Source organism: Phyllostomus hastatus, unplaced genomic scaffold (genome assembly GCF_019186645.2).
Source record: "Phyllostomus hastatus isolate PE091 unplaced genomic scaffold, TTU_PhHast_1.1 phas_scaffold_1674, whole genome shotgun sequence".
NCBI lineage: Eukaryota > Metazoa > Chordata > Mammalia > Chiroptera > Phyllostomidae > Phyllostomus > Phyllostomus hastatus.
The window spans coordinates 15409993-15435934 of record NW_025334011.1 but is presented as its reverse complement, the minus strand read 5'-3'; the positions used below and the strand labels follow the sequence as shown (position 1 = coordinate 15435934).

General features: G+C 39.5%; 1 protein-coding gene across 18 annotated transcripts in view; it reads left to right on the top strand.

Moving 5' to 3' along the window:
- Positions 1 to 25942, top strand: part of KIAA1217 (KIAA1217 ortholog) — a 486478-nt gene that overhangs the window by 376264 nt on the left and 84272 nt on the right. For 17 of the 18 annotated variants that reach the window (XR_006787887.1, XM_045858214.1, XM_045858223.1 and 14 more), the window contains 2 exons: positions 5298 to 5496; positions 9352 to 9445. Coding sequence is in view for 16 of the 18 variants with exons in the window: in XM_045858214.1 (XP_045714170.1) it covers positions 5298 to 5496; positions 9352 to 9445 (293 nt within the window). In the remaining 2 variants the exon portion in view is untranslated. Of the gene's footprint in view, positions 1 to 5297; positions 5497 to 9351; positions 9446 to 19116; positions 19353 to 25942 lie in introns of those variants that run through there. The other variant, XM_045858219.1, reaches the window with a different exon arrangement.

Here is a 25942-nt window from a genome sequence, read left to right as displayed (position 1 = left end):
TCATTCATCTAGGCAAAAACTCAAATAATGTTCCTGTTAAGAGGCAAAGGTAATGGATCAATAAAAGAAAGGCATTTCTATTGGTGTAGATAACACATGATGTTAAGTCTAAACAGTTTTTAAAATTTTTTCAATTCAATAGTTATCAGTCCAATAGTCATAATAACTGCTTTCTTATCTTTGTAAGTAGCTCTTGGACAAGATGTCACCCAGGTCCAATCCAATGGTTATTTTGCTCTGGTTTTTTTGGGGGGGTTTTGTTTTGTTTTTTTGTTTTTTTTAAGTTACTGATTTTGAGAGAGAGAGAGAGAGAGAGAGAGAGAGAGAGAGAGAATTTTGTATCCCACTTACTTATGTATTCATTGATTGATTCTTGTATGTATCCTGACTGGGATCAAGTCCACAACCTTGGCATATCAGGACAAAGCTCTAACCAATTGAGCTATCTGGCCAGGGCCATATTTTGTCTCATTTTAACATCTCAAGATTTGAGGTGTAAGACTGCAGGGCAGTTCCTCTGGCGTGGCAGCTCCAGCACCATTTTAAAGTGGCTCCATTTATTTTGTTGTTGACGATTGGTTCTGCAGATGGATGGAACTAGATATATAAATTAGCTAAGCCATTTAGTGGCTGTAACTTTAGGTACAATCTATGAAATGGGGCCATAACACTGACCTGGCAAGAGACACTGGGCTGATTAAATGAAATACGTGATGTTCTCACCTAACGTCGTTCATAGGTTCTGCACCTTGAAGTGGAATGACAAATAAGGAAACCAGTTTTACCGTAGGCTAGTTGATATAAACAAGAGTTAAGTTCCATGGGCATCTCATCAATATTACAGCTTAACAGTGTTTTTGAAGACCTGCTATACATGCATGTTGTTTCTGACACATAGCAGACATCCTATAAATGCATTTTCCTGTCCTCGTTCCTTCAGAAAGAAAGAGTTTATAATCCAAAGCACTTCAGACTTCCTCTTTGAGTCTGGAGCAGGCAGCATGAACTCAGAGCGGAGGAAGTATGCCAGAGTGCGCTGACTCTCATCACTGTGCCAATAAAACGCCATCGTGTATTAAGAGAATTCCTTCTGAGTTTAAGCATTTCTAAATACCTTTCCTGAATTGAGAAACCAAACTGAATCAAGTGTGAAAAGTCTATTCTCTGTTTATAAAGGCATCTTTCCCATCTTTTCCGGATTTTCATGATCTGTAACTGGACTTGTGTACCCAGCTGGCAGCTACACCAGCCAAACCCTGAGGTCACCTTAGTTTAGGCCCATTTTTTTTTTTCACTCAGAGCCTACAGATTCTATTTAAAGTGCATACATGTACAGAATGCAGATGTGGGAATGAAAACCAGGCTCTTTGGGGAGTGAGGCCATGATATTTGACTGCAGTGAGGCCATAAGTGACCATCAGCAGGGGCCTCACCCAGACATGGTTGGAGCCCAGACCTCAAGAGTGGGTTTGGCCTTTGGATATGGCATTAGCAACCACACGGGCAGTTACCACATCTCCCCTTTGGGGCAAAATCATTGCACAATCTGTGACCAGACAGGCTTGAAAGTTTTTTTCTGCACTCAGAACATGTAACAGAATGGATATGCTGGAGAACTAACTTCATGAAGAAGCTAAGGATCAAAACTGTGTTGGGCAGAGAGGGGAAGTTGGGTCGCTTATGCTGAATACAAAAGGACACTTCAGAATGTCGTTCTACTGTGTATACAAAGCAGGAAGGAGGTCATTAGGCTATTTACATCGGGCATCGAAAGCTCTTATAGTTCAGTCCTGGCTGGTGTGGCTCAGTGGATTGAGTGCCAGCCTGTGAACTAGCAGGTCACTGGTCAACTCCTAGTCAGAGCACATGCCTGGGTTATAGGCCAGGTCCCCAGTTGGGGGCGTGTGAGAGACAACAGATACCTCTCACACATCAGTGTTTCTCTCCCTCTCTTCCTCCCTCCCTTCCCCTCTCTCCAAAAATAAATAAATAAAATAAGAAAGAAGGGAAGGGGAGGGGAGGGGAGGGGAGGGAAGGGACAGCTAGCTCTTATAATTCAACTACACCCCAAATGAACATTCCTTTTGGATGGCTAATAAATCATTCATCCATCCATTCATTTATTCATTCAACATTTATTGAGAACCTATTACACTACATAACATGTCATATAACAGGTGCTCAGGATACCATGGTGAACAACAACATAAAACATTTTTAAATATCCCTGACTTTGTGAACCTTACATTTAGAGGAAGAGACTGATGATAACAATAACACTAATTAAAATATAAATGATACAGTTGACCCTTGAACAACATGCTTTGAATTGTGTAGATCCACTTAGACACAGATTTTTTTCAATAAATTCTATAAATGTACTTTCTTTTCCTTATGACTTTCTCAATAACATTTTCTTTTCTCTAGCTTACTTTATGCTAAGGATACAGTATATAATAGGTATAATGCACAAACTGTGTTAATCTACTATTTATACAAGGTGAGACAAAAGTAGGCTTGCACTTGTTCATATGGAAAATAATACAATGATTAATAAATAACAATACAAGAATAAACTGTGTTTCACGTAGGCACAACTGTAAACCCACTTTCACTCCACCTTGTATTATCAGTAAGGCTTCTGGTCAGCGTAGGCTATCAGCAGTTACATTGTGTGGGATTCAGAAGTTATGCTTAGATTTCCAACTGTGCAGGGGCCCACCCCTAACCCCTGCATTGTTCACGAGTCAACTGTGTAGTGAAAAATGCTAAGAATGGAGGTGAAGCAGGGGTGGGAGTGTGAAATGTTAAGGGAAATGGGTGCTTAAGTGGTGAACATGGTGGTCCTGAAAGGCCTTGCTGAGAAGCTGCCTTTAATGAGTACCTGACCAATGGTTTGGAGTGGATATGAACCTAATCAAAAGCATTTTCTCTCAGATTGTCAAGGCTGTTCCACATGGTTTTTTCCGCTTCTGGGTTGCTGTTGAGAAAGCTAATGCCTTTCTGAACCCTGATCCTTCTGTGATTTTCTCCCCACCCTCTGGGCTGGTAGGAACCTCTGTTTCCTCTGCCACCTGGAATTTCTCAGTGACAGGCATGTGTCTGTTGAGCATTTCATGAATATTTTCAATGTCCTTCAGTTTGGGGAAGGAGGGATTCTTATAATGCTTTTTTATAAAACTTCTGTTTTTCCTGATCTCTTTTTATCCAAATCCTCATTATTAGCTGTTGGGATTCTCTGAAGTAATTCTCTGTTTTTCTTATTGGTTTTCATCCTTTTTTCATCCTTTAGTGTTTTTACTCCATTTACTCAAATTTTATCAACTTTTTGTTTTTCACTGAATTTTTAATTTCTGCTCTCATGTTTCATTTCTTCTGAGTTTCTGTTTTCTGTTTATATCAGTCTTTTCTTCCATATTAGAGGCTTTTATGAACTGTCTGTTAATCCTTGGTAGTCTGCTACTGTATGAGTGATGCATGGGTGTACTAGGAGGAAGTTTTTATATATGGGCCAAGATGCTTAACAATGGGGTGACCACACAGAATCTGAACAGTAGCACTCAGAATTCTGTGGGTCTCTTGTCATGGGCCAGTCTCCTTTTCTAGAGGGGTTCCACTAGCTTCCTGACTGAGATGTCACCCCTGTGCCAGCATTCTGTCAGAGGGCACCTCACCCACCCTCTCCTGTGTCCAGTGAATCTGGTATGTTGGTTCAGCCTCTTCAGTCTTCTGTGGATATGGGGAGTCACTTGGCTAAGTGGGATAGAAAGGGAGATGTGGGCAGATTTCTGTGCCATTAAAAAATAATAGTTCAATCAGGGCTCATGCTTTCCACTCACTCTGCATTCCTGCCTTCAACAGATCTGGCGCCTTATTTCCTGAGCTTCCCTGGGCCTGCACGTTTAATGTGGAGCTGTCTCCTGGAGGACCTAGGTGTCAGCTTACTCTTTTCTGCTCTGGTTTCCTCTCTCTTTCCCTTAATTCCTTGATGTATACTTTTTTATTCCTCGTTGTCATTTTAATGGAATTTCAGGAGCAGGCAGAGATAAATTTACTCCACAAACTGCCATATTTAACCAGAAGTCATTTTTTATTCTCTTCTTAGTCTCTTTTGCCAAAGATTCCTTTAGTGGTAGTAGTCCCTCCTCAGTAGCGTCTCACAAGAAAAAGGATTCAAATTAAATGTCGGGACCTTCAATGCTCTGGTTCAGTTATCTCTCTCTGAATAACAATGACCCTGACCGTAGTTCCTTAAAACAACCACAGTTATTTATTTGCTTGTGATTCTGCATCTTGAGCAGGACTTCAAGGGGGCATCTTGTTTCTGTTTCATGTGATGTCAGCTGGGTAGGCTCACCTGGGGCCACAGGTACCCTACCAAGAAGGCTCACCCTCATGACCGGCCAGTCTTTCTGGAAGTTGAATGGGTGTTTAGTGGGTCCATCAGTCTGGGCTTCCGTTCTTCACCATGTGACCTCCTCATGTTGCTGGGCTGGTCTCCACAGAAGCTTGATTCTGTTGGGGAGAATCCGTGATCACACTCACCAATAGGACAAGGTTTAGCATGCAAGCACTTCTAGCTTCCACTCTATATCTCACTTGCTAATGTCCCATTGGCCAAAGCAAGCCATGTGGCAAAGCTCAGACTCGATCTGGGGAGCACATAAATGACTACTGGGGGTCATGGTTCATTGGGATCCACATCCCTTCTGGAACTCTGGAATTCTACCATCTTGCGCTTGTTTTTCTTTGTGTAACTGTCTTGTTCCAGTTTCTTTCTGAGACATTGGTGTACCAGATGCTTTTCTTATAGATAGTTTCATATGCTGTAAACATTCAATAAATATGTGTTAGACCACAGAAAATGCCACTTAAAATGTTTCTGAATGGACTATAAAGACTTACACTATTTATCTTTCACATGTCTGTAGTGAATGTGCTTTTAGTTAGTGAAAGACATGGGGAAAAAATCACTCTACATGATTAAATTCCTAAATGTACTTTTCAAGGGAATTAGTATTGACTTTGCTTTAGGCTACCAGAGGTTAGCTTTTTGTTCTTTTGGTTTCAAAGAAGTTGAAAATTAGCTTTTTAAAAACCTGCTTAGACTCCAAAGAATAAAAATAGGTACTTTTGAGATAACCTGAAAATGCATTTCTTGAAAATTCCAAACATGTATTTCTTGTTACATGCTCTCAAGCTTGCCCAGAACATTCCGGCATGTGGTCAGACAGAATGGCTTAGCTGTGCTGTGAGTCTTGGTCTGTGACTGATCCCTGCATTCATTTTGCATGCAGGGGTTCTCTATCTGCAGTATGGAGATGAAACCAAGCAGCTCAGGATGCCGAATGAAATCACAAGTGCAGACACGATCCGGGCTCTCTTCGTAAGTGCCTTTCCACAGCAGCTCACCATGAAAATGCTGGAGTCGCCCAGTGTCGCCATTTATATCAAAGATGAAAGCAGAAATGTGTATTATGAATTAAATGATGTAAGGTAAGCAGGTACACTGTGTGTGTGTGTGTGTGTGTGTGTGTGTGTGTGTCCACTATACTGCATTTAGCATTGCTATGAGTTGTGTCGAGTCCTAAAGTCTTCATGTCCCAGGGAAGAAAGCATTGCTCTTACCCTGTCAGGCTTATCTCACCCAAATGTGAATTCACTAACTGCTTTTCTATGATTTACTTACAAGGTGTGGTTTACAAAGTCAAGAAAGATGAGGGCAGACTTCTCCCACATAGATCTTTACATGTTACATTGGAAGAGAACTTAGGAAGGGACCCAATCCAGTGGTTATTTAAGAGTTAGGGAAATTAAGACCCAGGTAGAGAGACTTGATCGAGATCATGGGTTGAAGGCACTACTTATGACTGGAACTTTCCCAACGTCTTCTCAAGTGCCCTGTCCCTCAGGGACAGAGCCTGTAGACATCTAAGGTAATGACCGCACTGAGTCATTCTTTACAGGAGCAAGTTGGAATACCAGCGGCGCACTCCGTCACTGTCCACAGGAAAAGAGGCTGAGAAGTATTCTCTCTTTCTATTTGTTTGTTAATAGTCAGCCTTTACCAAAGGATCTGACTTTCTAGGTGGGCTTTCTCCAGCACCCCCCAGTAGAATGTTCTCTAAAGTGAGGCAAAATGGACTCCTGCTACTGCAGGTGGCCCGGAAGTAAAAGCATCCTTCTCCACTGTAGTGGTGTTGTGTATAGAGTAGGAGGGACCCATCTGATCTGTCTCAGCCAAGCAGCCTGAGATACAGGATTTAAATCAGCACCAATGAGCAGGTGCTAATATAGCCCCTAAACATTTTAGAAATTAAAAAGTTATTTAGTGACTAATCCAGCCTTTTCATTTTATGGTACCAGACACTCAGATCCATAAAAAATAATGGGCTTGTTTAGAATCATACAGACAGTTCACTACCACACCTGACTACAAACCTGACTGTCCACATTCTTGGTCAAGAATTTTTTATTCCCTCAGTATGCTCCCTCCTCAGCTCACCTAGGCCACAACTTGGCTTTCTGGGTCCTTGCCCTGTGGGAATAGCAGGCTGGCCTGTCTCTTCATTATGGAATTAGGGGAAACCACTTTTAAAAATATGCCTTTATTGCATAATAAATGAAAACTGATAAATATCTCACAATGATCACAAAAGACACATTACGGCATGTGCCAAGGTGGATGAGTAATGCAGGGCTTTCAAAGCTTGACACGTGCCCTAAGGTAGAGGGTGCTGCAGCTGTCGCACAACCTTCCTGCTTTTTAAAAATGTGTTTAAATATTCATGGATATCAGAAACTGTATGTTTGTTTCTTGAATAAATTATTAATCATATTGTCACCAAAAAAGGGAATGAGGATTTACAAAACATAAACTTAAACACAAAGTAATCATGTGATGTTTAAAGAGCATGTTTGCAGTACTAGAATCCCATGTAGAGTTTTTACATGGATAGAGCATTTTACAACAATCATCTTGAATCTCCACATTTTGCAGTTAAAGGAATTGAGGGATACAGTAATGATACATAAGCATGAAACTCTAGGCAAAGCCACTTTTGCTTACGGAGCTCAAGGCTGATGAAGTCATTATGAACAATTGGACCCCACTGCCTGAGCAAGGAATTTTACATTTCCATGCCGCACAATATTCTAGGGCCTTTCCCAAGCCTCAGGGTATTACTAATACCTCCTCTATGCATCTGAGGGAGTGTCATTAGATAGTCAGAAAGACAAATGGGAGGGAAAACAAAGAGGAAAAGGTCCCCAAGACTTTCAAATTAAGATAATCTTTTTTCAAGCAAATTTGATTGATAAACTAGACCATAGCAGTGCTTGAGAGAAGTGGTCTCTTTCAACATTGATAGTTTTCAGTTAATATGTTTATGTTTGCAAAAAAAGATGATCTTGTTGATCCTTGTAGTATTGATAGCCTGATTTTTAAAAAATCACGTTTAAAATGTTTAATTGGGAAGGCATTGATTTATAAATTTGTCTAGAATTTTATTTTTTAGTGTTTTAACTTACTTATAATAATGGATCTAAAAATTTAAGTGGAGAAAATGTTTGTACTTGGTAGTGAATATAATGTTTATATTTGATAATCTCATGTATGTCCCTTCCAAAGAATTACTCTATTTCTTTTATGCACAAAATGCCTCAACTATATCTTATTTGAATGGCCAAGTAAATTTTCACCATCACCATTATATAGAACCTTCCTCCCCACCCCTAAAATGTATCATGTGGATTTTAACTGAAGACAATGGCTTTAATCTAAACTCAGAGACAAATTTTATTTTACATCCTTCAGTATTTTTGAAGTGAGAGTAAAACTTGTTAAATGTTTGGCTATTTCATCATTGTGTTGGGTTCTCCATGTTTTCCTTAGGGAAATGCTACGGAGAGCTCAGGTTGAAATGCTGTGTTGTAAATGTTGCCATGGTAAATGCAATCTGAGCCTATACCGTTGGTTCATCTTGGATAAACATGTTTCTAAATTAATCCCAAACCAACTTCATGTATTTTAAATACCTTTAGAATCACACCAAGTTTTTTTTTGTGGCTCAAATATGGTCTTCAGTCTCTTCACATCACTGCTATAACTTTTCCCCAAAGCCACAGGGTGAGTTCCTTTAGTGAATCCCCACATTCTTACTTCTGTGAACCACCCCCTTCATAGTAACCTACCTAGCCCTTCTCATAACAAGGACTGCACACTTCCCCCTAAGCTGACTTCTAATGAGCTACTTGAAACCTGGAGCAATCGTGCAAGCTAGGGCTAGTCATTGCTTCAAAGCAATTACTGACGGATATTTAAAGGAGGGAAGCAAGTCTAGTCCAAGAATTCTCAGAAACATAACCCAGTAATCCCAGAGATTGCAATCAGCCCTCAAAACGTGTGGCTGCACCTGGAGGAAAGGAATGTGTCTTCCTGCACATGTTTCCCTGAGCTCACTGCTCTGGCATTAGAAGGAATCACAGTGCAGACGAGGCTGAAAGTGCCTTGGGTGGCCCTTCTGCTGATGAAATCTGAATATGGAGGGAATTCGGACTTCGTAGACACTCATATGCTCTTAAATAATTTTAAGGTAGGAATTGAAAAAGATGTGGGACTTCTGTTCTTTGCTGCAGTATGATTGATTTCCCAGCTTTAAATGCTGGGTTCAGAAGGAGAGACAGAGTGGTAGAAGGATTTATCTGCTGTTATTTCTTCTAAATATGCTGCATATCCATGAAGTCAACTTGTATGTAGAAAAGTATTTTTAAAATCCACTGTGGAAGAAAAAAAACACATTGTAAAGAAACTAGTTTTGATCTTTGGGATCCTTTTATTTTTTTTTCCTGGACTGCAAATAGATGTTCTTTCTCTTGCTAAAACTGCTTGAAGGGAGAAAAGCATTTTTCATTTGTGTGTGCTTATGAGATAAGCAGAAAACCAGGTGTTTGGGTAAAGTAAGCAATTAAATATTTAAATATTAACCAACTCTTTTTGAACATATTGTAGATGCTGGAGCTTTATTGTTTCTTAAAGTGTTACCTTTCCTTGCTCACAGTCTTGAAAGAAAGTTCATGCCACCTGATATCTATGGGTGGAGAACTACACAGAAAAAAATTATACTTTCCAGAGGAACCAAAAAAAAGGGAGAGGAAAGTTCAGGTCACTTTTCTTATCCTTATTTATTTTTGCCTATTGTATGGTAAAAGAACTTTTATCTGGTTGCTTGTGGACAGACAACAGCTGGATTGTCTGCTGCTGCTTTTCCCTGATTCTTATGGGAGGACAAAGGAAATGTCTGAAGTTGGGCTCCTTTTGTCTATCATAGTTAATGATGTTTCTGGTTCCAGGAACATTCAGGACAGATCGCTCCTCAAAGTGTACAACAAGGATCCTGCACATGCGTTCAATCACATGCCCAAAACTGTGAACGGAGACATGAGGGTAAGTGTTCCTGTTCTATTTTTAATTTTTTTTGGTGAGTCAAACCATCTCTTCTTCTGTGTGCTCCTGATGTAGTCACATCCCACCACCAGGTTTTGGTTATTCTCCCCAGTCATCTCATCTGATGACTCATTTGTTTCTTGGTAGAGAAAGACTTTTCTGGTCAAATACAACAAAGGAATTGAAATTGGGCCTCACACATCCTCATTCACCCCTAAGCATGGAGTTTAGTTATGTCCTCATTCCAAGGAGATACAGAAAAATCTTTCCATAAAAGGGTTCTTGGTCCATATCACGTTAACTTACTCAGAGAATCTCTTGCTATGTTTTTCCCCAATTCAAAACTATCATACAAACAACAATGAAAAAACCATAAATAATTGCATGTAAAATCTATTAATCTTCTTATATCAGCTATTCCAAGTCCTAGCACTCTAATTAAATTATCCGCCTTCTCATTCAGGACCGTTTACTATTGTACTGTATTAAATATCAAATCATATCTGAACCATGTTTTGGACATAATATAGTACAAAAATCCGCATGATTTGGGAGCTAAAATTCTCTTGACTTAGAACATCTCAGATTATCCAGACACTGAAAGCACACAGAGATGTATTGGAGAAAAAAGAGCAGAAAAACTGAAAAGGCAGATTTTAAAACCACATTAATGCAGGTCCACTAGAAAGGGATTGTGTTTCTAACAATAGCACTACATCCCCGTGCAGGAAAAATGGGAGAAAAAAGAAACATTAACCTCTCCAATCGTACATTCTCCCTCCTCCCCACCCCCACACTCAAATTTAGGAAATGCTGTGCTATTTTATGTCATCTTTCTTGAGGATTAGCACTTGGCTGGATGCTGGAGTTTAACTAGAATAAGTAAGTAAATTGGTTTTATTGGCAAAGAAATGCAAGTGCTGCCTGGCCTGGAGTTGGAGTAGAGAGCCCGAGATGAAGCCACCTTCACTGCCCAGCAGCGTGTGTTAGCTTTCTATTGCTGCTGTAGGAATTAGCACGCGTTTAGTGGCTTAAAACGACACAGATGTTATAGTTCCATAGGCCTGACATCCAATATGGATGGATGGAAATCAAGGGGTCATCAGCAGGATGCTGGCTTTCCTTTCTGGGAGCTGTGGGGAGTATTTCAATTTTTTCTCAGCTTTTAGGGGTTGTGTGCAGTCCTCAGCTTGCAGCCCTCTTCCTCCTTTGTCAAACCCAGCCAAATGGCCTCTCTCTGGCTTTGCTACCATCGTCACATCTCCAACCCTTCCTCTTCCACTGTTAAGGACAACTACCTGGTACTCCCGGACAATCGCCCTATTTTAAAGTCAGCTGATTAGCAACCTTAATCCCCCTCCCCCCTGTAGTCACAGGTTCCAGGGTTTAGGATGTAGACATCGTTGTTCTGTTTACCACACAGGGTATGTGAGTTTAGGACCAAGAGGCCAAGAGGTCCAACAGAAAGTGCTGGAAGAATTTCTCTGTAATTCTGGCCTGGAATATGAGTGCTGACATTGTGGGATCAGAGTCTACACTTCTGGAGGAAAAGGCCTCTTATGACTCAGCCTCTGCTTTTTTTATGTCAGAAATGATGTGTGATTTGAAGTGAAGGCTGTGTGGCCACTTCATACAATCTAGGATTTTGAGATTTATTTATAGCCAGTTACACTCAAAATGTAAACCAGCACCATGTGAAGACAGGTCAGGTCATGCTAATCAGGAAGCATGGACTGAATATTACAGAATCCTTTGCTTTTGCCTTTGATTACTTCGTTATTCTCTTTCTTGGTGATGTTCTTAAGAATCTTTGCTCCCTTGGAAGTCTTTGTGTTTGATAAGCCTAGCCTTTGAACTGGAGTTTCATGGTGCTCAGAATCTGTTTTTGTTATGTAGAGCCCACACAGGGGTTCCACAATTGCCTCTGAAAACCTTGTTTATGGCTGGGGAAGACACACCTGTTTTAACTCTTAAGCAGATGTCATACCTACATATGGGGCCAGCGGTGACCACGGAGAGAATGAAATATTAACCATATGAACCAAGCCTATTAGAATTCAGAACTTTTGCTGTGGGTTTCAGTGAAGTTGTTGTGTTTTTACTTTTAGACGAGACCCTAGCAGTCACTTTCTGAGTTGCTCACAGCCTACTTTATACAGCAATTTTTTTGTGGGAGAAAATCAGTGGTTGTCCCCAGGTGAGGAGACAGCAAATGTTCACCATCCAACCCACTGAAGAGCTTTTTGGTGTCACAGAAGACAACTTAGAAATGAGAGCTAGAGCACAGTTTAAAAACCAAGTAGATGTGATGGTGTCTGCAGTTTGTAACTTGGCCTCATCACAGATTCCAAAAATTAAAAGATGGAATTCCTTCAGCCTCACCTTTTGGCTCTAGTGATTGGAATTCTCTCTCCTTCCTGATGAACATGGCTGCCTTTCTATTAAAGGAAAAGACGCTTTGTCTGGAGTGCAGCTGCATAGCCCCATTGCTTGTGGTGAAGAACAGAAATAGAGAACAGAGCAAGGATGAATTATTGTAGACTAAACTGAGCTGCACGGTGGGTTGAAGGGACTCCATCCTCCCGTGTGTCTGCAATGTGCCCGTGGCTGTGGAGGAATGTGGTTACTGCTCACATGCATTGGTTATGCAGCCCTGTGTCTGATGTCATTGACCTTCCCTCACCGGCCTCCAGAGGCTGCCTGAGACAGACTTCCAGCCACCCATTCATTACCAGTACATACATGTATCATGAAAAACATTGGTGGCACCATGCAGAGACGCAATAAGAACAATGCCAGAAGTGTGCAGTGGCCTCTGAAACTTTCCTTACACAATGCATTGAATGTCTTGCCTGTGAAACAAAAGGTGTTAGGACTCTGGATCTAATATAGTCACTTCTCCAGAGCAGAGCTATGATGGTAGCGGTGTTACCCAAGAATCACATTAGGCTAACATATTAACTCTGAGGGTGTGAGCACTCATGGAATATATGCTTGGTGAGAAAAACAGGTCTAGTTTTTCTTTAGCATCTAACTGAGCATTTTCGAGGTTAGTCTATTTAATGAGGCTTGTGGTTCTCTGCTGGAACTGAGCATACCGGTGTCCTTGTTTTTCCCATCGTCTGGCTTCTGCTTTGTTATATTAGATAGTAGCTTTGATCATTCAGTTCCCATGGTACTGTACTCACCATGCGAAACAGGCCCTTTTGCCAAAAAATTATGTGTGTACTCACAGGTCTGCAGTTCACAAATGTATTATACCACTCACAGATGAGCCATGCCATTCCTTGGCTCTCCAAAGGTACCACCAGTGACTTCCTGTCCCCCAAAACCAGTGGCTTTTCACAGTTTTCAGGCTTTTTCACCTTCTCATGAACTTTGAGATTACTTCCCAACATTCTCTACTCCCATCATTCACTTCTTTCCCTCTTGCATGTCTTTAGTTGTTACTTGTATGTAGAGAGTTTCCAGATTTACATTTAGAAAACAATCCCCAGAATTGGCCCTGCATCTTAAATTACTGGTAATAGCCTATTCAGCTGCTGCCTCCCAGACCTCTTCTATTTGAGCTCTGCCTTTGGCACCGATGGATAGTCTCCCTAGAAACTTTGGCTTCCGTTACACTGCCATTTCTACATTCCTGCCTACATTCAAACACACCTCAGCATCTTTCATTCATTCACTAACTTTTCTTTTTCCTCTTGCCCTCTATTGTCTTCATTGTGTTCAGGCAGATTTCTTCACTAGTTCGTGTATATGTGTATTTTTAATTTGCTCACTTTTATCTGCTCCTTTTTATTTGTGATTTTTATATTTCTACTGGTTAGCCACTATGTCAATGTGGATGATCCCTGAAACTATATCTCTAGCTCTGCCATTTCTTAAGAGTTCAAGATGCAGATGTTCAACTTCCAACTGGTTATCTCTACATGGATAGTCTTCCAATATTTCTAGCGTATCCTGTGGAAGAAAAAAAATCCTAATCTGTTTTTTCTTCCAAGCCATCTTCCTCCTGTTTTTCTATTTTGTGAGTGTTGGTGTGTGTGTACACAGGTGTGTGTGTTTTGAGGGGTAGGGAAAGAGATTTAAAAAGTTGAGTTATCTATGAGCTTTCAGTTGCCTAGCTCCTGTTTCTCAGCGCACCCCGCCAGTCAGCAGGGCCACCCTGCTGTGCAAAGCCTCTTACATTGACCCTCTGCCTGTGCCTGCACTGCCACTCTTACAGCAGCTGACTTTTTTGAGCATTTACTAATCACTTTTTCTGGGTAAATTCATTTAATCTTCAAGACAACATTTTGAGGCAGGTATTGGTATGAACCCTCATATTTTTAACTTAGGAAACAGTTGCTTAGGTATGTTAAGAAATGTGCTTAAGGCCACACAGCTAGAGCATGGCAGGGCTGAGGTTTGAACCTGGGCAGCTGGGCTCCAGATTCTAGGCTGTTAGTAACACTGCTGTACTACTATACTTAACAGTGTTCATTATTTTTCTAGTCAGTTATGCAACAGCCTTTAACCAGTCTCCCTAACTCTTCATAGTCCAGTCTAACAACTGCTTCCCAAGTCATCTCCCTAAGCCCAGCTTCCTGTTCTGCAGAGACTAGCACCAACGGTCAGTATCATCCCCACCCCCAAAACCCAGCAAAGCTGCCTCGCAGTTCTTACTCCAAGTGTATAATGATCTCCCCCACCTCACTTATCTGCCTTTCAAATCCCACCCATCTAACTTACTACGGGACAATTGCCCAATTACATCAACAAATTGCTGGCATCAATAAACTACTGTATTCCTTGGTCTCTTCTGTGTTGTGACAGCCAACTTCCATGTGCATATCAGGTTTGAATCCTGATTGAAACAAACCAACTGGAAAAGACATGTTTGAAAGTGTTTGGGAAATTTGAACATGTGTTGGGAATCAGATGATGTTAAGGGTTCACTGTTAATTTTGTTGGGTATAATGATGGCTTGGTGGCTGTGTTTTTAAAAATGAGGCATACTGAAGTATTTACAGGTCAAATGGCACAATTAATTGAATTTGCCTTAAAATATTCCAGCGAGCAAACCAAAAGAATGAAAATACTGAAACAAAATTGTCAAATGTCAAAGCTAAATGATGGTAGTCTGTTATGTTATTTTTTCTACTTTTTATGGTTGAAATTTCCATAATAATGCCCTGGCTGTTGTGGCTTAGTGGATTGAGTGCTGGCCTTTGAACCAAAGGGTTGCTGGTTCAATTCCCTATTGAGGCACATACTTGGGTTGCAGGTTAGGGCCCCAGTAAGGGCTGTGTGAGAGGCAATCGCATGTTCATGTTTCTCTCCCTCTCTTTCTCCCTCCCTCCCCCTCTCTCTAAAAGTAAATAAATAAAATCTTTTTTTAAAGAAAATTTCCATAATAAAATGTAAAAAAGTAAATGTGCTTTTAGAAGCCAAATCAAGGAATGCAGTTTCCCTAATGGTCTGCCCGAAATAGTCTTTCTTTTTGGGGGGCATTTTGCACATTCTTTTGGTGTTATAATCATTCAAATGCATGTTCATCTCACTTCTAAGACTGTAAGTTCTCCAAAGGCACAAACATTCTCATGTTCGTCTTTGTATCCCTCCCAAAGCCAGTTGCAGTGTCTTACACATGGTGAGTGTAAACACTTGTTAAACACAGCGCATTGAGTGCTGTAATGATAGCGCTACAAATGCTGTATTATTCATTTTCTGTCATTAATGAGAAGCCACTGTAAAAATATCTCCCTGTTCTCATCACCAGAAATAGTCGTGCTTCTCCTGGTTTATTTTTGTCATGTGGACACTCTGAATCTTGTAAGTGATCATTTTCCCTCTTTGTATTGCTACTCCAAAGCTTAGAATTAAATTTGGGGCCCACCCACAGCAAGCACACAGGCATTCTGCAGTGTGTATTTTGTGTGTTGGCTTTGTTCCTGGCTTCTCTTTTTAATTTTCCTCCTCATGTTCTTTTTGTCATATGTTCCACTTTGCCTTTTTTTTTGGCAAAATTGTAATAATTTATATAAACTCTATTAAATTTTTGTGGAATCAGTCAAGATACAAGTAATATTCCATACCATTGTTTTTCTGGATTTAAGATAATAGACTTTTTTGTGTCTCTATGGTAGGCAGTGTGTTAAATACTTTACGTATTATTTAAATTGGGCAACAACCCCGCAAGTGGGTATTCTGACTCCATTTTACAGATGCTACAGCTGAGGCAATGACATCTCTTCCAGGCCCCCACAACTGGTAAATGTCAGATGTTGGATCAGAGCCCGTTCTCTCTGACTCTTTGGATTCAGTTCACAGTCTTTTTTCTTGATATTTTCATACAAGTTTTGCAAATTTTGATGTGATGCTCCTCATAAGATTTTAAAACACATAAAATATCCTTTTAAAATATTTTTTTCACTTCATAATTCTATTGTGGCATCTTTTTATATTTGACTTTGTTTCATTCTGTTCTCTTCTGGCAAGGTTAAAAAGATATCCCACAAAAAAAAAAGAGGTGGGGGAGAAACTCAAAGAAAAAGACAAGAAGCTTGTGCTCACTTTGCAACATAATATAGCTTTTTTTTTTTCCATGTATAGGGTAGGTAGTGTTCTAGTTGAGAAGTGTTTGGGACATGGGGAGGGCAGGAGTGAATAAAATAATCCTATAGAAATGGAAGAAAAAAGAATCCCAAAGAAATGGAAGTTTCAGAAAACTCTCATTCATTCAAGGCCCTCCTTGACTCAACCCAGTATTATGTGAGTGAAGGCACATTATGTCCCACGATGGCAGTAGTATTAACAACTAACATTCACGATATGCTTACTCTGGACCAGGTGCCATGCCGAGCATTTTGAAAACTGAGCATTTTGCCCATTTGATTTTTAAAATAACGCCTATGTGAAAGGAACTCTTATTATCCCCCTGTTTCAGATATGGAAGTTGAGGACCAGGGAGGTTAAGGAACTTGCTCATAGTCACACAGCTTTTGTCAGAGTGGGGCTGGATTCAGAGCTAGGCAAGTCAGCTCCAGAACTGACCTTCTTAATCATGCAAGTGGTCACTACTGTCCTTCTCCACATTCCCGTCTTCATCATCAGTGTCTATGAGTCAGCCATTTTTGAAGACCTAACTCAAAAAAGCCACTGTCATCATCTATCCTCCTCTTACTCCACTTTCCTCCAAACCTCAGTCACCACTGTTTCTTCTCTGACTTCCACATAACTTCAGGTGTCTACACAGTCTCATAGCACACTCCCCTTTTCCTGCCTACCCTGTAGTTATCGATGTACACGTCTTAAATTCTTTCCTAAGCTCTACACTTCCCAGGGGAAAGCCCTCGTGTTTCCCTTGGACCATGCACTGCCTTCAGAAAATTCTCACTAAGTGTCTGGATGAAAAGGGAGCTCACTTCAGCACTTTCCTTTCACAAATTTCCGGTTAATGCCTTCTCTACCAAGATCAGTACAATAATTTATAAATGGAAATGTCTGAGGTTTACAACATATTTGCTAGTTTACCCCAGAAGTAGTTCCTGACCAAAATGAGAAATAAGAATGGCTGTCTAGCCTAACAAAATTTCCTATCAATATAATTTTATAGCAGTGAGTAGCCCTAAAGTTCAAGATGAGAATAACAGATTTGTTAGATTAAATTAAGTGATTGTCAGACGTGCACACATATCTGCATTTTATTTCCAGGAGTTAAGTTCCCCTGTAGTAGAAAGGAAACAAATCTCCAGATAGCAAATTAAAAAGGACAGATCTTGTTTCACTGTATTTATAACTCAGTAGGGCAAATCTTGCTTCTAGATTGAATTGGCAGGGCAGTCAGTATTTTAAATACCTCCAAACTTATAAATTAGGAGTGATTATTTTAGAACAGTTAATCTGACTCCTTTATTGTAAAGTTTCACTGCTTCACTCACCCAACCACCATGCATTGTTGAACCACCTCACTGGTTCAGGCTTTTGTGAAAGATTCTGAAGATATATAGTTGACCCTTGAACAACATGGTTTTGAACTGTGTGTGTCCACTTAAATGCAGAATTTTTTTCATTTATAGTGCAGCACTAATAATGTATTTTTTCTTCTTGCTGACTTTTTAAAATTTTTTTAATTAAATTTATTAGAGTGGCATTGGTTAATAAAATGATATAGGGTTCAAGTGTATAATTATATAATACATCACTGTATACTGCATGTGTTTACCACCCAAAGTCAAAACTCTTTCCAGCACCATGTATTTGACCTGCCTTACCTTTTGCTACCTCCCCCACCCACCTTCCTTTCCCTTTGTCTCTCTTGTTCATTCATTTGTTTTAGTTTTATGTCCCACATGTAAGTGAAATTGTATGGTTCTTGACATTTTCAATCTGACTTATTTCACTTAGCATGATATTCTCAAGATCCATTCATGTTGTCACAAATGGTAGTATTTCACCTTTTCTCATGGCTGAGTAGCATTCTATTGTACAAAAGAGCCAAAAGCATTCAATGGAGAAAAGAAAGCCTCTTTAATAAGTGGTGCTAGGAAAATTGGAAAGCTACAGGCAAAGGAATCAAACTAGTCCCTTAGTTTATGGTGCTATTTGTCACCATATACAAAAATTAACTCAAAATGGATCAAAGACCTAAATAAAAGATTTGAAACAATAAACTTCATAGAAGAAAACATAGGTACCAAACTTGTGGACCTTAGTCTCAGAGAACACTTTTTGAATTTGACCTCAAAGGCAAGGGCACTAAAAGCAAAAATAAATGAGTGGGACTATATCAAATTTGTACCTTTCTTAATAACATTTTGTTCTCTACCTTTATTGTAAGAATATAGTATATGATACCTATAACATACATAATATGTGTTAACAACATTTATATTATCAATAAGGCTTCTAGTCAATAGTAGGCTATTAGTAGTGAAGTTTTGGGGGAGTCAAAAGTTATTTTGACTGTGCAAAGTCAGAGCCATTAACTCCTGCTTTGTTCAGGAGTCAACTATAATAGTCACCAAGTATGGTAACTGGCCTCACAAATCTTACATTCCAATAGAGGATTAGAAAGTCAATAATCAATAATGATACAGACATCTATAATATTCACATCAGTTCCAGGCTATGTGAAATCCTTGCTTTCATTCTGTTATAGGCTTGATTTAACACTACAGAACTCACTTATGCATGATGGGTGTGATTATGTCCCTTTTATGCTGTGTCTTTCTGACAGAGAAAAAGATGTTTTTATTAGAATGGTAACGAATTACTCTTACCGAGATAACTACCTAGGAAAACACATTTAGATGTGGTGGTGATCCAGGACAAGGTAGATATTTCTCCCTTGCTGCTCTAGTCATACTTGATTTTTAAGAAGCAAGAAGGGGTAATATATGCACATCTGATAGGCAGCTTCCAAGTGATACAAATCTCATCTTTCCTGCTGTGTGGCTGCTTGCTTTTCCTTGCACTTATTTTCCCTTTTTGCCATTGAGAGGTTATGACAATATGAGCCATATTGTATTTATAAACATCACGTGTTTCCTTGATATGGCTTGCAGTTTCTGCCAGACAGAACACATGGAAGAAACATTTCTCGTTAGCTCAGCATTGGTTTTAGTTATGCTGGTTTCCGGGACAGGAAAAATGCCTTCCTACTCAGATTTAACTTTCATAGAGTAGAAACAAAACCTCTGAACGTCCGTGAAATAGTTTTAACAAGGGTGGATACTGCTCCTTTAAACCACATATTTTGACTAAAAGCTTCCTTCTGGAAGAAAAAAAAAAAAGCCCTCAAGCCTTGCATTCAGTCACCATAAAGACAAACAGAGCTGGAAGCTTTTGAGAGATGGGTGGTTTCAAGGTCTCTGAAAGTCTAGGAAGTTTCTTCTAGAAGAGAAATGTTTGTGGAAGATGTAAGGTAAGAACTGTGCCTTTATAACAAAATATAAATTTTCAATTTTTTTTTTGTCATGCTGTGGCACATTTACTTGAATTGAGTCAGGTTTGCTGTATTGAAGTTGATTCAATAAGGAATTAAAATTTTAGGTTTTTATTTCAATTGTTCAGAAGCACACTTCTTTGTTATTGGCATTAGTCTTTTTTTAAAATCCATTTAAATTTCATTGGGCTGTCTTCAGTCTATAAATCTTATGATCTATTTTCTGTTTAACTTTATAATGTAGAAAAGGATTTAAATTGTCAACATTATTTGTTAGTACAGATCTCATTGATTTCTGTGTTTTGTGACAGTTTTCAGTGTTTTCACAAAGATGCTCACTTGCATTTAGTTTCAGGGGCAAACGCAGACAATGTGAAGGTGTGGTGTAGATGTGGGGGCGTTAGTGTGTGTCCTTTAACATTTAAGGGAGAATTTCTCTTCTTTTCTTACTAAACATACTTTAAATTCTAAAATAAAAATAGACTGGTTGTTATTCAGGCTATCATTTTAAGCTGTAAGATAACATTGAAAGACTTCTACAGTTTTACATAACATATATCTCTTTTCTACCAGGTTTAATGATTGCCTGAAAAAGTCTTTGGCAGAAATTGCATGTATTTGAGAATAACTATTCTGTCTTACTCATGTACTAGTTCAGTCACAATATTTTGTATTTATTTCTTTTAAAATAATTTAATAAAAACAATGTTGTACCAAATCAATGTTTCCTTTTAAAGGTACATGTGTTCATGGATCTGCTTACTCATAACTGTGAATTTCTTTATCTCAATTTATAGATGAGTTAATATACATGATAAGTTGTTTTCCAATGTGGTCTAAATAATATATATTCTTTCATTTAGTCATCATAATAACCCTATTGCATAGGTACTGTCATACCCATCTTAAGACTGGGAAACCAAGGCTGAGAGATTATTTACAAGATCACACACTAGTAAGTAGCAAAGTTGTCATTCAAACCCAGGCTGACTGTCTCTACAATCATTGTTTCAAGGTCCTACAATGCACAACCTTACCAGGAGCTAAGAGCTCTAAGTCTGGAGTCAGATTGAGATAAATCATCTTGAAAGCAATAATTATCAATAAATAAATAATGCTTATTTGTCTTCAAGATAAATTATTTTGTACAATTTTGGATTTTTTAGATCTGTAGCATCCAAAACCTACTATCAGACTGGTTGTTATTCAGGGATCTAATTACAACTTACCCATGGTGAAATGAAAGCAGTGAACATCAGATAGTGTGGGGACAGCAAAAAGCCCTATAGATAAAGGACTCTTTCTTCCTTAGCACCTTCTTTGCTTCATGTGCTATGATACTCATGAAATCTTGTCATGGGACAGGGCAGGGCTTGATTTGCAAGTAAGAAAGTGCCTTTGAGTGGGGACTGCCTACATGTGCCTGCCTGCTGTCCTTTCAGGCTTGTAAAAGGCAGGCAGGAAGAATGCTAAAGAACACTGAAGGTGGAGGGTTCTGGAGTCAGGACAGCTAGCCAAGCCATCTCAGAAGCAGGGGCTGTTGCTTTCCTCGCCCCCTCCTGAAGACTGAGACATCCACTTAGCCGCAAAAATCTCCCGGTGATTTGTGATGCAAAGTAATGACTGCCAACAGCATCCAGAGAGGATGAGGCTGCTGGTCACAGTGCTGCACTTGGGCTTCTGAATCAAAGCAACTTTCTTGCAACCCCATTTCTGCATAAGATCTGGGGCCGGCGAAACAACCAACAATTGAAAGTTGACTGGAACAGGACCTTCCTCCTCCTTCGGCAGCTACTGGGGTGAACTCCTAAAAGCTCTGTGCCTTGCTAGAAAGTCCAGGAAAGGTTTATGCCATGCCCTCAGCTTTTTGATATCCAAACCACATCCCTTTTCTTGGCTCTTACAAATATAAATGTCAGCAGAAACTGCCTTTGCCTGGGATCACATATCCTGGTATTTTCAGGTTGTACCCCTTGCTGCCTACCTGCGCTTTCTCCCTAGGGTTTTGTTGTAGTCTCCTCTGTGAGTCCCCCTCAGGGCAACTTGAACTGGAGGAGTTTGTTTCCAACGATATCAGCACAGGCTCCCTCAGGCTCAAGATCCTGCCCTGCAGAGGGCTTCTGGGTAACCATTCTTTTCCTCATGCTGCTTCTAATGTTCCTCTGGTGAGCATGTGTCACTTTTATGTACATTTGGGTGAAAACATGCATTCATTTTTTGCAGAGGAAAAAAGCATTTTTAAGACACATGTTGCCTCATGGTAAGCCCTGCCCTTTCCCATGGGGTTGGTGATCCCTTTGCTGGCACGTGAATTGCACAAGTGACTCCGTCCACTCCTGAGGGTCTGGAGCTGGCTCCTGTAGATTTGTGACTAGGAAATGTACCTGACCAATGTCATTGATGTTCCCTCAAGAAACAGGCCTGGCTTATTTGGAACCAGGTTTTTAGAGGTGGAAAGGTCTTGTGCATCATCTCTTATAACCCTTCCCCCTGTCAATAGCAACTCAAGAGGCCTCACATGATTGGTGTGACTTCGTTAAGACCACAAAATAAGCAAATGCCAAATACAGGGCTGGGGCCCAGGCCCACTGGCCCTTCACACCAGCCCTTTGTCCATTTCCAGAGCTCCCCTGTTTTTCTTCTCACTGTTTCGAGGTTTGTTTCTTGATTATTTAGGCAAACGTTGTGCATGCGAGTTCTCAGCCATCCACTGTTGTAGTTGAGTGTAGCGTAGCCAGGGTTCACGTACCGTCCAATGGCAGCACAACACTGTTGTGTGGCCAGAGCTCACTAATTAGAAATGCATGGGTTTGGACCAAAAATAAATGGATTGGGTTTTGTTTTTTTTATACTTTATTTTTTATTTACAAAAACTTTTTATTGTTGACACTATTACAGATGTCCCCCATTTGAACTAAACAGATTTATATTATTCAATATTTTATTAAAGGAGAATAAGCCATCAAGTCAACTGAAAAACAGCAGCTGCTTCAAATTATGAGATACTTTGAGTAAAACAATATTGGCTTAAAAGAGTTATATGGTGTTATAGTGTTATTTTCAAAAGTCAGCCTCTTTGCTAAGGCAAATGAGTCCTACAATAACTCTATCTGAAACTTTAATGTTTTTCTATTCAAACTACATTCAAAACTGTTTTTCACTTGCAGTCAGTGATTTTAATTGGCAATATAGAAACAGGTTTTTAAATTTTTTATAATTAGATAATGTTTTAATGAGTATTAGAAAGATAAGTAGTACCAAGAACTTGAAAGTTAATGAACATTATTGCTTTATCACAACTAAGTAAAAAAGTCCATTTAAAATTGACTTAAAGAAAAGCATAATAGTACATTTAGTATGGCAGAAATGGTGGCAGTATCATGTTACTGAGTGAAGGGTAGAAACCAAGGCTTATGATAAAGCCCAACTAGGGGGTGTTCATGGAGGGGGCAGAGAAAAACATCATTAGAGATCATAAATGGTTGGAAAAATGAACCATTTTTAAATGATAGCATCAAATCGAATTCTTGTTTAAGAGTTCTCAAGACCTTTGGCATCTCATTATTTGGCACAAAAGAGGAGCTGTTTGCTCAATCATTTTTTGTGCAGATTTATTTACATAAGGCCTCTCCTGGTGGAAGGTGTGAATACGCAGCATGTCATTTAAGCCAGGGGACTGTTCTTATTGTTCAGGAAGCACTAACACACTCCATATTTCTGGAGTACAGGAAATGTGTTTCACTCGGTTGATTGACTCAAGTACTTGATTTCTTTCTTTTTATTTTCTTCTTTTCCTGTGAAATCAACGGTCATGCTTACCCTTGTTCTGATTTAACTCTTCGAACCTATCTATCTCTTTTCATTTTCTCTTGACATAGTAGGAAGAGCTGCCAGAGGAAAACCCAAACAACAATAAGAAATCATAACAATGTCAACGATAAGGTGACTCGGAAATACCAGACCCAATCTACAGGGCTTAAACTCCAGCGCGTGGTTTTTTCTGAAACATGCCTCTGAAGGGTGAGGCATCCCAGTCAGGCTCTGAGGGCTTTGTCTAAGATGAGTGTCTAGTGCTGTTGTTTTGGGGTTGTTTTTTTTTTCCTCACGTCCAAGGAGGAAGGCAACTGAATAGAACATTCTGTAGGTGGTTGACCCCTTATTGAAGGGACTGAGGGAACATTCTAGATGCATATCCACAAAGTGGATGCCATTTTTGCTTGCTTTAAAAGCAAATCTAAAAATATATTTCCAAGCAGCTGTGTCACTGCAAAACAAAACAAAACAAAACAAATCTGCTCCACTGCAGCGCAAATTACTCACTAGATGTCTCCAGGGTTCAGATCTTAATGCTTCAAAAATTTGCTGCAGATTTTACTGTATATATTTAGACCAAGGAGCCTATTAGCTTGAGATCTGGGAGAACCTCTGTATTCTCATGAAAATGAGAAACGTGCCACTATTGGCAACCTAAGGCTGTAATTATGTTAATCTGACCATTTTAAGACTGAAATATGTTTTTCTAAAATGTGTCTGTATTTTTATTATTTGTAACAATGATCTGAAGAAATTTAGTGAAATGCTAATAAGTTTCTATTCAGTATTTCTTTGTGACTAGAGTATAACAATGAGTCAGATGTGGTATTTTGATATTTTTAATTTTGACAGAGAATTTTGATCTACAGAATTGTACTCATATACATAATACATGTTAATACAAAAACTACCAACATATTTTTATATTTCATAGTAGATACAGTGAATAAATATGCAAAGCTGTCTTAGCATATATGTTCAATAACAAAACATTTCTACATTTCCATTAAATCACTATACTACATACCCATACCCCCCAAAAAACCCAAAAATATTTTTTAGCTATATTACAGGTAAATGTTTTTCTACCAAGAGCTAAAGCACACAGATCAATGGTTTTGATACAAATATGAGACAGGACCAGAATGAACAATATAGTTGTAATTCTGAGGGCATTCAAAAACTTGTGTTTAGCTAATTGGTTTGGTTTCTCCTCACCAACCAAAAATTTTTAATATTTGTTTATTTTTCTTCACCTGAGGATGTGATTATTGATACTAGAAAGAAAGGGAGGGAGGGAGTGGGGGAGAGAGAGAGAGAGAGAACGCGAGCGAGCCCACAACTTTTTGGTGTATGGGATGATGCTTCAACCAAGTGAGCCACCTGACCAGAGCCGATCAAAAGATCAAAACTTTTATCCACGGGTAAATGATGACACAGATTCTCTTTTTGTTCCTGAAGAGAGGCTCTTCTGGATGATACGCTGGGAGAGGAAGGAAATGTGGATAATTATTTATCTCATAATTTTTATAAATAATTGATATTTGAACGTACTTATCATACCAGTATAAAGTGAACAAGGAGTCTTTTATCTAACCTGATTTAGGTTCACTATGGTCAATTCATTTGGGAATGAGGATGAGTAAAAGCACCTTCCTGAATGTGAGTCTATGACATATAATTGGACTTTTTTCTCAAGAATGATACTTTGGAATATAATACAGTGTGCTGTTCTTACATAGGCTATATTCAGAATCTTCATTCTTTCATGAGCTCTTATATCTCAAAAAAATAATGTGTCGTTCTCTTCATCCTCCTGTGAGTATAAATTAAAGTGGATATTGTCCATTCTGTTTGTTTTGCTCTCACTCAAAGTTCATTGAGTGAGCCCATAAATGTTTGGTGGTGATTTTAATAACATGTCAATCACACTTTTCCGCATATAAAGTCATATAAGAATAATTTAGCTTATGTGATATCCACAGCACCAGGAGAGTAAGTATAGAAGATATCCCTAAACCAACTTAGCGCCTGAACCAGAGCCTCAGAAAAGTTCAGTGGCAGGACCACAGTCACGGCCAGGAGAGCACAGCCAGGAGATCCTCAGCAGGAGAACCCACGCCTTTCGTTCGTCATCTGGTGCTTATCCCACCACACCCTACTGCCTTCCTTGGGCACAAGGTGGGGAGGTGTACTGATGGAAGAGGATGATCAAACCCTTTTTAAAAATTGGAAACTACTTTGTAGACTTCAGTACATTGAAGGAGAACTTGAGAGCTGAGAGTCATTGGCATCAAGCCATTGTCTCCCTGCCCTAATTTTAAGAAAGTTCTTTTGTCTGTTTATTGACCGCATATATCCTGTCCCCTCTGGGCGAAATTTTGCCCCAATCTTGCTTGTCAAAGAGGGGGAGAAAAGTAAAAGAAAGGATAATATAAAGAAGAAAGAAGGCTGGAGGTTGGGTCGGACAGTGGAGGAAGATGAACTACTTTGGAGTCAGCCTGGAGCTTGTTTCTCTTTGCAGGGATTTGAAAGTTGTTGCTGCTGATCACGAACTTTCAGAGGTGCTTCACAGGTTCCAAGCATTTTCTTCTCATGCGTCACCTCTTGTGTGACAGAGGATTCTTTCCTGTCAGGGGCAGTGTTTGGGGGGAGAGACTAGACATTGGCTGCCCCTGTGCTGAATGTGGGCATTTTGTCACATGGAGTGAGACTTATTTACATAGAGTCACTGAACCAGTAGCTCTCTCTTTTCT